The following is a 14,677-nucleotide window of genomic DNA, read 5'->3' as shown; positions in this document are numbered from 1 at the left end:
CTGCCTGTGCCAGAGTAACTTAAACTCCAAATCTGAAGTAGCAAAGGAGGAAAAAAAAAATACAGCCTTATCTCAGATATCAAGAGTCAATTCCTTTCAACCACAGCATCCACAAAAGGCAAACTCTGGGCTCCACTTGCATTCCTGCTGGCCAGCTCATTGTCTTCAGACCTGCAGAGACCTAAAGCATGGCCATGAGCTTCTAACCCCCCTCAGGAAGAGGGATTTGGACATGGTCTGCTGGACACTGGTGGTGGTTCGGTGCAGCTGTGGAAAAAGGCTCCCCTCTCTATCCCCTGCCCTTCGCCTCTCCCTTAAAGACTTGAAAGATGACAAAAGAGCCAGGCATTCAACAGGCACAACTGGATTTCTTTTGGCAAAAACCTGAGAGTTCTTCAGGACTGTCACCCCTGCAGCACTGGCAGAGAAGACATCACACCTCTGCCTTCAGTCTGCCAGTACCAGGAAAGGCAACTGGAAGCAGATGACCAGCAGAGAATGCAACTGCCCGACAAGACATGGAGAACACATTCGAGCTGGCTATTTTTTAAAATCAAAACTATATTGACACTGTAGCATCACTACAGCCACAGCACCAGTACTGAGCATTTCAGGGTGCCTTGCAGGCACTAACAAAGCAAGCCTGACATGCTAATGTCATAGTCAGCCCACTACTTCAGGAGCAAGCCAGATCAAACCTTCAGCCTGGAGAGTCACTGCAGGTCCAACTTTCAGCTACAAAACCTTTGCAGCTTGAGGGGGAGGTTGTTAGGGGCTTCCTCCCCACCCCCAACAGAAAGGCAAACAGAAAGAAGTCAAGGAACACATTCAGATTTTGCTGCTACAATGGCACAAGCTTCTATATCTCTGGAAATGAGAGCAGGAAGATGCTTGAATTCTTGGCCCGTAACATAAAACATCTAGAAAAATAGACAAGCGATTTTGGAATAACTTGGAAATGGGCAACGGAAAACTATCCACCAAGTTATTTTTCGAATTTTGTGGCTTTCTTTCACGGTCTTAAGTTCACGCCGAGTTAAGAGCTCAGAGAATAGAGCTTTTCAGAAAACTGAAGCTGTTATCCTTCACCCACTTACATACCATCCGGAGTAGGATAGGAATGAATGGGACAGGACAAGGCGCAGGGCTGCCCAAGCACACGTAAATCCTTAAAATTAAATTCACTGAGCCCATTTATAGGGAAGGTGACCTGTCATGCGTTGTAGAGCCAGAAGATTTGGGAAGAATATCCCAGTGACACAGCTGTATCATGTCCAGGGCTTGAACACCTTTCCATGGCATAGCCTTTTACCTCCCCCAAAGTTACCACATCACCGCTGCTACAGGCAGAGAGGCACTTGAAGAGGTGAACTAATGAAATTTGGGATTCTAAGGGCCCATTTTCTTTTAACCAATGTATTTGGGGCCTTAAGAAGTGTGAGACCCACCTAAAGCCATTCCTTTTGCCCCACAGCCTTTCCCAGCAGCAAGGCAATATGCAGACAGTCGCTATTTCTCTGTTACTTTTTCCCCACAGGCTTCATATACTTATCTTGAGCGTCCCAGCTCTCTTCTGGATAGAACTGAAAATTGGGAAACCATCTCCAAGGTAATTATTAGGGGAAATCCCTTGCAACAGTCATAAGGGAAAGTACTCCACAGCAGGGACAACGTGTAGCATGGCTTGTTATGCAGCCAATTTGCCTTTCTCAGAGGACAACAGAAATCAGGGCAGATATCCCAGGTAAGAGAGAGAGCAGGAGCATGCCCATAACTCACTTCTGCCAAATGCTTTCCTTATCTCACGTTTCTACGTTGCTCCTTACCAGATTACCAACCTCAAACGGTAACAGAAAGTCAGTGTGTACAATGAACAGCAAGAGATCACAGAAAAAAACCAAACAAAGCAGAGAGATTGTTAACCTACCAGATCTGTCCAACATTGACCAATGAGAGGTAGAGAACCCACAGGAGAGACATGAGGACCATGTTTGCACATCCAGTTATCAATACAAAGGCTGAAGTTGCCAGGCCAAGCAGGGAGAGGTAGTCCAAGGTGCTGTCCATGTCTGACCAGTCCAGAAACCAGATGATCGTTGGTGCATAGCTCAGAGCATCCAGGTTTATCTTCCCTTTGAAATACTTTTTGACATTCTGCAGGTACAGTTTACAAGGGAGCAGCCCTTTCTCTCCTATTAGCTGCTTGTTTTGATGATACGCCACCAGGAAGGCCACAACTAGAGGAAAACAAGGAGGGGGAAAAAAAAAAAATCAGTATTAGAAATCATCCAGGCCAAAGTACATGTTTTGAGTCCAGAGTTACAGAAGTATTTTCATGCCTCAGGAAGGAATTTATTCACATGTCCTCATCTCCATTAAAATACAACACAGTCATTTCTATTAGCCACAATTCGGAAGGGAGAGGAATTCTATAAATACTCTCTCTGCCTTCACACCAGAAAATGGCACAGAGTCTGTTCTGAGATAATTTTCTCCTCAACAGCTGTAAGGGACATGCCACTTGCTTCAGGCAAACTCAACAATGCACTTCTGGGAAAAGCTCCCTGTAAGTGAGCGCTCTGACCCAAGGCAGAAACAGGAGGCTCAGCCCAGCTCTGTTAGACTCTGCATGACCCCAGGTTACTCACATACACTATTCATCTCTTAATGCAGATGAGAAAAACAGCTTAATTGCACTGCAGAGTATGAGTGAAAGTATTGCATTAATTTCAAGACTTTCAGACAGAATATCCTTTCTACAAGCATTTGGAAAGGAGACACCGACAAATCCTCAGTTCGTGCACAGATCCCGGGGTGTATCTCTGTGTATCTTTGCAGCAGTAAAGACACAGTTGTGCTTTCTGACCCCTCCTATTTCAGTTTCACAAAACATTTTGCAGTGTAAATAGACAACAGCTCCAGCATGAGGTTTGTTGTTGATGGTGATTTACAGTGTCTGCTGTTGCCAGTACAAATAACCCACTACATACTAAGAGCAGATTGTACCTGCAAGGTTACACTTTGACTTTAGAGGACAACATAGCTCCATTTCTACATAATGTTATCTGTGCCAAATAGATAAAATAATCCAAAGTATTGGATTATTTCCTTATATTGAAAACACTTCATATTTCAGAAAATTGTTAATGAGACAGCTTAAACTCATACACACCACTCAAGAGACATCCAAAGGACACCTTAATTCTTCTGGCAGCGTAATGGTTAATGGTTATACATTGCAATTGCAGAATACAGTAGTTTTGCTATGGGTTGACCTTCTGGATCCTCTCACATCCTGGTAGGCTGGAAATACAAAATCTTAATATTTTCCTGTCCTCTAAATTGCTACTTTTTACATGTCACTACAGCTCTCTCATTTATAGTGTCTATGCCCTTGCACTGGACAATCTTAGAACAGCCAGATGCTTTTTTTAACAGCACATAAGCAATTTAATTACAGATTATAGACCTAGAATTTGATGTTCTACAGTGAAAGTTGGTCAGTTTCTAGGGATTATCTCATATTTTAGGAATCTCCTCCAGTTACCAATTTGCAGTTCGTAACTGCAGTAATCTCCATTTCTCAGAAAAAAAAAAAAATGACGAAGGCCAACATTTCCTGATTAGGCTCCATATATTTTGCTCCCAGCAGCTAACTTACCCATCTTTCAAACATTATCCAAACACCAGCCACGTCACATGCAGCAACACCAGAGGTCTTGGAAAAGGCCAATTTGTTTCCCCCCAAATACTCCTTAGTTAATGATCAAATCTGTTTCCTTCCTTATCTGAATACTGTCATTCTGCAAACAAGAATTCTGGTGTTCATCTGGTTGATGTCTCTCACTGGGGGAACACTGGTAGAAAGTCTATGTGAAACTATATCCTGAGTTCAGGCCCGGATTCCCGTTTCTTTGAAGTTTGACCAGCAACTGAAAATCTGCAGCCCCAGGGAATAGAAATAAATGTACCATTCCCCCCAGACACAAAGGTCTCCAGTTAACTCACTTAACATTTACGCCATCTCTTTGCACCCTGCGTGTATTTTGTTCTCATTTGAAAAACCAGTAAAACTCAATCCAGCGCATATCTGAGGTCACTGGGAGGGTTCCCATTGATTTCAACAGATCCTGAATCATAGCGCTAACACAATAAAGTTGGGGGTTTAATTGGTTGTATCTCTTCCTGTCCATCTTTCATACACAGTGCAGGATTTTCCAAACTAATAAAAGACATGCAGAATATTTTACTCAATTTCAGGGAGGGAGGGACATGAGGAAAAAACTGATCGCAACACTAAAGAATCAGCTTTGGACCGCAAATTAAGTGTTTTATATTTTGGAGTATTCATATTTTTCTACCAACACTCTGTCCAGCACAACTGTGGAATCAGAAAGCCTGACACATGAAACAAGCAGAAATATAATGCTTCTGAGCCTCAGACAACTTAATATCCTCATTTTTGGTTTAAGAAAAAAAAAATAACGACCAACTCTGCCTTAAAACTCCATGGCTTGATTTCCCTTGATTAGCACTGCAATTTGCTGCACAGTTTTCCAAAGGTGCTAATCAAATTCACCTCTAAATGCTGAAGAAATTGCTGCCCCAACCCATAACTGCTAAGCAGTTTTTTTCCTAAAAAAAAATCTAAATTAGACCCCTGCACAGTATGCAAGATAAACAAGGAAAGGGTAAATTAGGAAAAACAAACTATAGCAATTGCAGAAAAGTACACATTGTATGTACAAAATAATGCACAGCCTTTTTAAGTCTGAAAGCAGCAAAGACTGCATTATAGGTTGGCAAGAACTGCACATCTTAAGATTGCCCAGTTTGGGCTCCAAAGTGGTTTTCTCCCAGGAACGTCTATTTTTCACAAGACGCTGCGCTGCTGCTATTTCGCACGTTACCATTTCACAACTAAATCCCATCAGCAACAGCCCTAATTTATGAAGAACTCATCTAACCCAAAAGAAATCCGGACTATTCCACTTACGTTTTGATCCATCACCCTCCTAAGCCATCGGGGCCCACGTCCAGCCAGCGCTGTTTATTGCTCACACGTTTATTGCTCACACGTGTGCAGCGTTTCCCAGACGTGCTGCTCCATCCTGGATCCAGCTCCCTCTCCTGGACATTCCCCAGGCTGAGCCGCAGACTCGCACCACGCTGTGCTCCCACTCCGCTCATCTCCAGCATCTTCTGGAGCACCTTGGAAGGGCACATCCCTTAGGCGGCACCCGCTTCTCAAACCCTGCCACCAAATCTTCTAGATCTACTCTCCCACGGCACCAGCTAAATCTTCAAGAGGCTTCACCCTGAAGGCAGCGGTTCCCACGTTATTGGACACATGCAATAGTTCGAACGAAAGACAGATTCTGTGCAGGATTTCAGCCACAGAGGAGATGCACAGATCCAGGGGGAAAAAAAGGAAGTTATTCATCAGCATGTCACTGCTTCCTCTCCCTGAACCCCTCTCAAGAAACTATCCTTGAACTGACTGTAAAACAGATCCTGCTCCCTTCTCCAGTAACCTCTCCTTTGATCTTGGCTTGGTTGGGGTCGGAGGAAAAGTCCCGTTTGCCCCCAAAGCTTCCACTTCCTCTTCCTTAACCCCTATTCTGAAACCTCTCTCCCTTTGCCCTCGTATTTGGGGATTTTCCACTCTCCATCTTCCCGCTCCCCCTAGGTAAATACGGTCAAACAAGTTTGCTTCCACCTTGGGCACTGGCTGGCATGCTCACTGCACTGCCAGGGCATGGGGCAAGGTTAATTGCTTCTCTTGTTTGTCCTGTAGCTTCTTCCTGGCAAGAGGGTGGCAGAAGCAGTTCTGTTACAAACTGATGAATTCTGGTTCATTAAGTCAGACAATGCTGGGGGGACCCACCAATGCAGCGTGCTGGGTTCAACCACGCCACAGAGTCCAAGGCACCGAATCTGCTTGAGCAAGGGCATTGCATCCACCTCAGCCTCTCCAAACACTCTGTAAAGCTGTGCTCCTGGGTTTCTGCAAGGTTCATGTCGGCCTAGGTATGTTCTCATCCGTGGCAGCAAAGAGAGAAGGGTCTTATCCAAAGGGATGCTGGAATGGTGAAAGAAAGTCTCAGCGGGCAGCCGCTGAGCACTGCTCTCAGCCAGGCAGCGTCTCAGCCACCCACAGAGCTGCGAGACTCTGCATCTTGCTCAGGAGAAGCCGCTTTCCTCCTGAGCAAACCCAACTTCTGGCTTTGCAAACTTTGGGGAACGCATTCATCAGCATCTGCCACCAGTCCAGGGTTTGTTTTTTCCTGCAACAACAGCACAGACACTTGCATTCCTATCCACCAGACAGCTTGCCTCCACCAGCAGCCAGGCTACCTCCAGCTCAGGCATATTCTGCACCGAGGAGTCCATGGTGGATTCCCTCAGGATGGAGCAAGCTAACGCAGGGCCTGATCCAGAGTCACCCACTCCTTCCAGCCTCTTTAGCAGGCCAAACCCCTCAGAATGACTCTCACTTTCTGCTGTCATCTTACAAAACAAGAGCATAACCAAGAAGGGGGCTTTTCCAGAGTTCAGGATGCACTTTGCTGACCAGGATGCAGAAGCCGATGTTTTCCCATAGCTATCCTTTCTGGCATCACAGATGAGAATGATGTGAGGCCATGGCTGGGCTCCTAATTCAGGGACATCCCCTGCTGACTCCCAGCACAGCTCAGCACACCTCCAAGTCTCCAAACCCAGCAAAAAACCCTATCACCCCTGTGGCTGCTCACTGCCTGGACTTTTTACCAATAGTTCCTGGATTTGGGTATCTTCAGCCCGTGCCAGTCTCCTGTCTTTCCATCTGAAGCACTTTGCCATTCTTTAGACTATTCTCTCCTTTGCAGATTGAAAACTCAGCGACTCCCATGCTCCCTCCCACTCAGGAGGCAGACGGAGCCTTTGACAGCTCACATGGGAGCACGCTCCTCTACCTGCTGCGAGCTGATCTTTACATAAGTAATACATGTAAATTGTCATCAACTGCTAATAGACCTTCACTACTTATTCTCACCTCAGAAGGTGCTTTACTGTACTTTTCCATTAACTCCCCCACCACCACCTTCTCCCTCCCCTCCCAGCCTCCTCTGTCTCCCAGAACTGAACACATCCCTTGTTCAAACCCACATGCTACCAATAACCACAACCCAAGCGTGCAACACAAGAGTCACCCATCTGAAATGATTTGGTCTATCCATATTGCCCTGTCACCCCAGTTCCTTTCCCCCAGTCCAGGCTCAGCCTGTCATGGTAGGAGAATGAGAGAATCCCATTCTTCATGCTCCGTAAAGATTTAAAGATGTGAAATCCAAAACTTTCCGGTCATATGGCTTTCTCTCTCCCCCCATTAAAAAAAAGTCTTAACTTTTACTTAAAGCCCAAACCACAAGAAGAAATGAACCAAGAGCACAGAGCTTTGCATGAAAACCAAACTACATCTTGCACACACAGAAAAAATCTGCCTGGAGCCATATATCAAGTGCACCTTTGACCCAACAAGGCATTCAAAAAGGCCCTTTGCTGGATGCTGGCAAGCTGAGGTTGTACTACTGAAAAGAAGAAGGGGGAGAATATTCATTATTGTCAGAGAAATGAATCAAATAAGTTTGCAATCAATAAATTCCCCTGCAAAGTTTTGCAACACAGAAGCAACAACACCGTGGTACTGAGCAAAGAGCCTGAGTGAAACCAAACACCCCCTTTTCATCGTGCAACCCCACGGCCACAAACAAACACACAACAAAGTAGTCTGTTCTTAACACTTTTTTGTTTTATTGCCATTTGCAGCAAAGCTCGAGACTTTGGGGTGGTTGCTTTGGAGGCTTTCTAAGCGCTTCTATCCCCATTGCCTCTTTGTTTGAAATGATGTGAAAGCAAATAGAAAAGGCTGGGCTGTGGCACCGCTAAAAAGCTTCCCCGTAAGGACCCAGACTGTTTCAAACCAGACCAGGGGCGTTCCAGCCTGCAGCTGGAGGATGCCCCGAGAACATCCCTCTGCTTCAAACCAGCTCTGGGCAAACAGCAGACCGGGAGACAGATTCTCCTCTTCCCCATTCTTGTTATCATTTCCCTTAAACTACCACTGCTTGCTATGAATTTATCTCCCCACGGTGAAAGTGCTTTGTTCAGGGCCAAACACACTTCTGTCTCGCTTACGTGGCTCTTTCGTGCAGAGTTAAACGGGGGCATGTAGCTCGCTAAGAGGACACAGCGCTAACACACCGCCTTTGTTGTGCAGACTTGCTAACAAGCACCGCGCTGAAATAAAACCTTTCAGGGCAGAAAAAGTGTCTGAAGATGTACTATAATCCTGACTAAGCAAGCTGAAAGCTATTGGGAGCCTTTTAATATAACTGAGGGAAGAAAAGAGGAAAAGCAGGGGAGATGGCAGAGAGGCAGAGAGAGAGAGAGAGAGAGGAGGAAGGACACCGGGGAGAGCCAGCAACCTACAGGAAGCCAGATCCCCCTGAGAAGGCTTTAGATTTCAGAATTAGGAAGAAGTAGCATGAACCTCCCGTAGCTCTAGCTCTAGGGAAAGAAAATACTACTATTAAACAATACATACAAAGAAAGAAGATAAACTGGATTTAAATAATAGCTTTTATTTCAAAGCACTCTACAGAGCCTGGCTGAAATTGGGAAGGGTGATATCTAATTACTTAAACTTCTACATCTGGAATCTGATGATAGTAATCATCCAAACAGGGCACTTACCAATGATTTAGAAGAAGGGTGAATGGAGCAAATAATGCACATTTGTTATCAAGAGCTTTGGGACCAGCTATTTACTTGTAACAGGACTTCCAACAAGACCTCAAAGACTTTCTCTACTTAGAAAATATCAATTCCTGCCATAAAGAACAAAAACACAGTGTAAGACCAGGACGTAAAACCTTCGAATCTCAGAACGGCATTTGTCCAAGCCTCCCTGTCTCATGAATTACTGCATTAGAGATTGCAATTAGCCAGTGACTGAGAGACTGCAACGATGGAAGTCTGTGAGACAAGTCTCTTCCACTAGCACACCAGTACTATACAAAGATGCCTCTACAGAAACAGAGGGGGGTCTGGGCAGCAGGGCACATGGTAAGACCTACGTAATGTTTCTCTTCCTCAGGGCTGGATTCTGCGTTACTTCACTCTCTTCTCCTCCAGAAGGGTTATACCACTTGGTTTGCCCACACTTGGTGAAGAGGAGAAAGACGTCCCAGATCTGAAAATGTCTCCAAGGGCTGTCAGTTATAAGAATTTAAGTGTCGCATAATTTACAAGTACACAGTACTAGCTACTATTAAAGACAGAATTGCACAGACAGGCATTTCATTTACCTTAGTGCTCAGCTGGGAGGACCCCACTGGCACAGCCCTGCTGCAAAGAGCAAACGTCACTGAGAAATTTCAGCTTGGATCCATTTTCCCCTTCCTTCCCATTCCTACCAGCAGCATGTAGCTTTGGTCCCTGGCCTTCAGGAATCATCAGATCCTTTCCCACCTTCCCATCTCTAACCTGCCTCTCAGACAGCAGCTGCTTTGCCAGGGACTTCCCAGGCTCTGGCTGCTTCTGGAAACCCCCTTCAAAAAAAAAAAAAAAAAAAGAAAAAAAAAAAGGAAAGCTGTTAAGCTGTTATAACCAAAGGGGGTGGCGGAAAACAGAGGGCACACAGGAGGACACTTCACACCTGCCTTGCTCTGCCTGTCCTCCTTCCACAGGAGAAGATCCAAAGGGAAAGCATCTCCCCAGCTTGCATCAGGCAATAAAACAGCCTCTCAAGAGCGGAGCTGGGGGCAGGAAGGAGGTGACAGTCCCCCAAATAATTCTTGGCAATTCTGCCCCCTCACCTCAGCAATCACTGTATCCCACAAATTATGTTTCTCTCCATCCCATCCACAAGGTCTTTCACTCTCGCACCCCTCCCTTTCCACCAAGGAGAGAGGACAAGCTCTCAGCTCACACAGCTATGCTAATACGCAGGAGCTGCAATCATCGGGGGGTGACCACTTTCCTGATACTTTAACACAAGATGCCCCCAAAGGATTTGTTGCTTAACACAGCAGGAATGAAAGGGTTACATTTAAAAGGGTGAAATGAAAGAAGGGGGGAAAACATCCCACGACTGAGGAATGTCAACCTGTCACAACGGCATCAACCGTTTCCTCAGCAAGTCTGAGACTCGGTGTGTGCAGAATCGCCGCGTCTGGGAAAAAAAAAAAAAAAATCTGTCAGAGTAAATGGTTCCATCTTCAGAAAAGAGCTTGGAAGAGGTGCTTGGCACAGAGGCTTTAAATTGTTTTCTGCTGTTTCTAAACCCAGGCTCTCAGAAGAGATCAAAAGGCAACCCACCTTCCCTCGAGAGCATCCCACCCCAACAGCCGTGTCATGGTTTTGCAGCCTTTGACAGAGGAATCTGCCTCTTCACAATCTCTCCATCTCAGACACGCCAATTAGTTTCCACTCCACGACTGCTTTGGTTGTAGGCTGTGCAGTGTCACCCCCTCATTGGGATCGGAGCTGGAGCCCCACCATCACTGCAAGTGACAGCCCAAGTCAGAATTTGACCTGTCTCAAATCTGGCCCAGGTTTCTGGCTTTGGGTCCCTTGGCTGTTACTCAACCAAAACAAACAGCAGAAATCACTGTTATCTGATCACAATCAAGCTGAAGTTGCATAACGAGCAGGTAAACTTTTCCTTTCTTGCACCTCCTTCATTACAAAGGACAGAGCTATCCTCCTACCCTGTTCCTTCCAGCTCTGGTACCCAAATCCTTTCCTCTGCGCTACCTCTCTCAAAAAGGTTTCTTCACTCTGGACTGTGGAAGCATTTTGGGGTTTCCTCCCCACTTCTGCCACTCAAAGGCATTCCTACTCCCCTCTCCTCTTTCAAAAAGTGCCAAATCCAGTTCTTCTCCCCATTTCACTCACCAGCCTTCGATCTCAGCTTCATCCTCTGCCTTAAAAATGCTCACTCTCCCTTTCTCCCTCCAGCTCGTAGGTTTCAATCATTTTCATGTTGTAACTCACCTGACCCTGAATGGGATACTCGCTCCTCTTACTGCTCTCCTTATCCTGAATCAGGTCTCCCACACACCAGAAGTTCCCATACGTTTGACTCGCTCTTTACCCTCCTCTACCTCATCACCCCCCCTTCCCAACTCCCACCCCTCCAGCCACCGCCTCTCCCTTCCCACCTCCCCACCAGCCCCTTCCCACCAAACACGCCACCACCCTACAGGAGAGAATTTGGTCCCGGATGGGGCATATTTATAACCTCAAATCTGCGATCAGAAAGCAGCGGCCTCCATCAAACGCAGAGCGGAGAACGCTAATCAGTTTTTCATAAGGAAACTGCAAACTGAGCTACGGGAAACTCAGCAGTCTGGATTTACACACGGGGGAATATCAGAATCGCTTTCATTTTGACTGAAAGAGTCATAACCCCGCATTTCACCGAGAGCTGAAACCAAACTAGAAACAGAGCACGTGTCAAAACCATACAAAACTACAACTTCTGCATGGTTTTGATGCAAAATAATCTAAGCAGGCTGGCAGCCTACAAATCCTAACGATTTTGTGGACAAATCTGGGGCAAGTTTAGAATTTGTAACGTAGTGTGTTACATGTCAGTTTAGGTTTCACTGTGAATATTTTTTTAAGTGGAGCACTAGTGGGCTCCAAGCGCGGCTCTCGGTGTTGCTTGCCAAAGCGAGAGCCAAACGAGCACAGCTGAGGTTGGAAACCGATTTCATCATTAACTGTTTTAAGGTCATGTCAATTCCAGGTCCCAACTGGTAGTGTTGGCACCCAAGGAGGTCCTACATAGGATCCTAAAGCGTAAGGTGAGGAGTTTCTCTCTTGCACAGCTAGCACACGACATCTACCTTGAAGAAAAAAGGACTACCAGCTCCAACCAGCTCTGCTGACAGGTAAGTACCAGCCTGGTGGTGTGAGCCAATTCTCCTTCCAGCTCCTCCAACATGGGAGCCCCAACACCACCCCGGCCATCAGCCACAGGGCCCCTGTCCCATCAGTAAAGCAAGAGTTTAAAACATGAGGCTCTTCCCATTTCACATCTCAGTCGTTCCCTCAAGCTTTGCGTACACAAACACATACCCCCAACACCCAAAACTAAGCAGTGCTTTGGTAAAAGGCAGGCAGGGCTCCTCAGGACAGCTGCTGCATCCCTGCAATGACAGGATAGGGCCCAGACCCAGGAACTGGGGGCAAAGCCCCTGCAGCCCCCTTTTCCCCAAAACAATTTCACCACCGACTACCTAAGATGGTCATGGGCCTCCTCTCCCACCACGGTGGGACCTCGGCACCGCCATGGACCCCACGGGAGGGGACAACCAGGGGCTCCCCCATTCCCCACCTGCCCCACCTGAGGCTTTGCACCGGGGAAGGCCTTGAGGAACGGGGCAACCCCAAGACTTCACGGGGTTCTGCTTGGCGACCAGCCCCGCCGCCTCCAGCAGCCCGGGGCTCCGCCGGGCCCCCACCCGCTTCCCCGGGCAGCGGCGAGAGAAAGAGGCGCGGGGCAGCGCCCGGAGACTCACAGTAAAGCAGGGCTATGGATCGCAGCAGCACGATGCGGGTCAGCCAGAACGTGCCCGATGACGGCGGCGGCCTGGCCCTACTGCCTGCCGGCTCCACCGCAGCCCTCTCGGGGGCTTCGGGGGCGCCGCCGCCCGCCGCCGCCGCTCGCCTTTGCCTCAGCGCCGCGCTGGGCGCCGCCATGTCGGAGCCCGCAGCGAGCATGCGTGCGGCCCGCCCCCCGCCGCGCCGGGCCCTCGGGGCAGCCGCTGAGGCCATCGTCGGTGCGGCCGGGGTTTCTGTGGAGAAGTGGCGTTTGGGCGGCGCGGCCGCAGAGAGCGACGTTTGAAAAACGGCGAAGAAGTGCAAAGTTAAAAAAAACCAAACCGAAACAAAACAAAAAACAAACAAGGGAAAGAACGGGAAGGAGTTGGGTCCAAGCCCCCTTGGTCCATCTCCCGCCCAAGGAGGCCGGGGCCTGCTGCAGCCCCTTCAGCTCGCCCCGCTGCGCCCGGGCTCCGTCCCTGAGGAAAAATGTCGGGTTAAATCCCTGAGGAAGAACGTTAGGTTAAACCCCTGAGTGAAAGCATTAGATTTAATTCCTCAGGCTTTCATCGTTAGCCACTTCTGATGCTGCCGTGATTTCTACTTCGCATAGTCTATAGCCGTCAAGCGCTTGACTCCCCATTGAGCTCATAAATGCTCTTTTTTTTTAGCAAAACCGCTTTAATAAAGCGGCCTCGGCGGTCATCGATGAGTTTAGACGTGTGTCATGTATCCCACTTAAGTAAATACCGCCGTGCTAAACCGCTCCGATGGTCTCTGAGAAAGTATCTGTTATCAGGTGTAACATTATTCAATGCTTTTCAGACTGTAAACCGGTCCCTTCTAAATGCCTCTTTTGTTTTTCCAGTTTCCCATCACCGCTGCTCGCATTGTTCTCCTTGGAAAAAAAAAAAAAAAAAAACCTACATAATGGTGCATTGTATAGGGAAAGAAAAATAAGCTATTTGTTAAAGGCCTCGGGTATACTGCAGTTTTCACTCTCCCTTTGGATTATCCACGAGGTTTGGCTAGATAAATTTAAATAGATGTAAGCCAATGGTTTCCTTTGTGGGGTCTTTATGAAACTTTTATGGCAAATTCCACATTAAATGGAAATGTCTGTAAAACAAACTGGATAATTGAGGAAATTACTGAGGAAAAGTGGAGAGTTTAGGGTATAGATTTAGCAAAAAAACAAAAGGAAAAATTGGACCTGGGAAGGAAACACTGATCTGGGTCGGTTTTCATTGCTGAGGATCGCGCTGAGGTCTGCCAGATGCGCAGGTTGGGACAGTCGCAGGAACGAACACCGACCTCAACCGACCCGAGCTCGGGGGACGTCGTGTGTCAACAGCGTCTTTCAACAATACGAGCTGCAAAGTTTTAAGCCTATTAAACGGCAGAAAAGTGTTGTAACTCTAAAGGACCAGCCCAACTCTCGTAAAAGGCAATGGAAGCCTTCCCTTTAGCTTTACTGGAAGATGGATCAAGCTATAAAGGAAAAAGTGTGATAAAACGATAGATTAGAACACCCAATGACCCCCTCTCTGTTCTGCAGTTCCTGCTGGTGTGCAGCTTTGTATGGACCATCATCCGTGTCAGGTTTTTTTGCTCACTCATCTATTTACTGTCAGCTTTTCTTTTCATGTCCTGATTTTCCCTCACGTTCCTCTCTTTTCAAAGTTAAGGTATCAGAAAACAAAACAATGTAAAAAACCAAGCAAGTAGGGCAAACAAGACATTTAAGAGCCAGGCTCTGAGCCTTAAAGTCTCAAAGGGAAAGCGATTCATAAATGTCAGGCTGGCCGGCAGGCGCTGAGGCATCATTGATGCTGATCTTCATTCAACAAAATGCGCGCCGCCACGTCCCCCCGCCCGACCCTATTTTGCTGTGTTCCAAACAGCTGCAAAAGTGACAGAGAAACAAGCATTTACTGTCACAGCACCCAGCAGCTGTCCCCACCAGCACCTCAACCCTGCTGTCCCTGGCACCCTAAATTACTCTGTGTTCATTCAGGTCTAGTCTTTCGCCCCTCTGGCTGCCAGGAATTGGGTTTAAATAAAACAGAGAAAGTGAATGTGC

General features: G+C 47.1%; 1 protein-coding gene across 1 annotated transcript in view; it reads right to left on the bottom strand.

The window, feature by feature from the left end:
- LMF1 (lipase maturation factor 1) overlaps positions 1-12,774 on the bottom strand; it is a 206,095-nt gene extending 193,321 nt beyond the window's left edge. Inside the window, exons 1-2 of the mRNA XM_074158584.1 lie at positions 12,573-12,774; positions 1,928-2,237 (exon numbers count right to left, since the gene is read on the bottom strand). Coding sequence (XP_074014685.1) covers positions 1,928-2,237; positions 12,573-12,774 — 512 coding nt within the window. The remainder of the gene's footprint in view (positions 1-1,927; positions 2,238-12,572) is intronic.
- Between the last annotated feature and the right edge of the window lie 1,903 nt (positions 12,775-14,677).

This window comes from Numenius arquata, chromosome 14 (genome assembly GCF_964106895.1).
Source record: "Numenius arquata chromosome 14, bNumArq3.hap1.1, whole genome shotgun sequence".
In the NCBI taxonomy this organism is placed as follows: domain Eukaryota; kingdom Metazoa; phylum Chordata; class Aves; order Charadriiformes; family Scolopacidae; genus Numenius; species Numenius arquata.
Note: the sequence above shows the minus strand (reverse complement) of the source record. Positions and strands in the feature narration are given on the sequence as shown.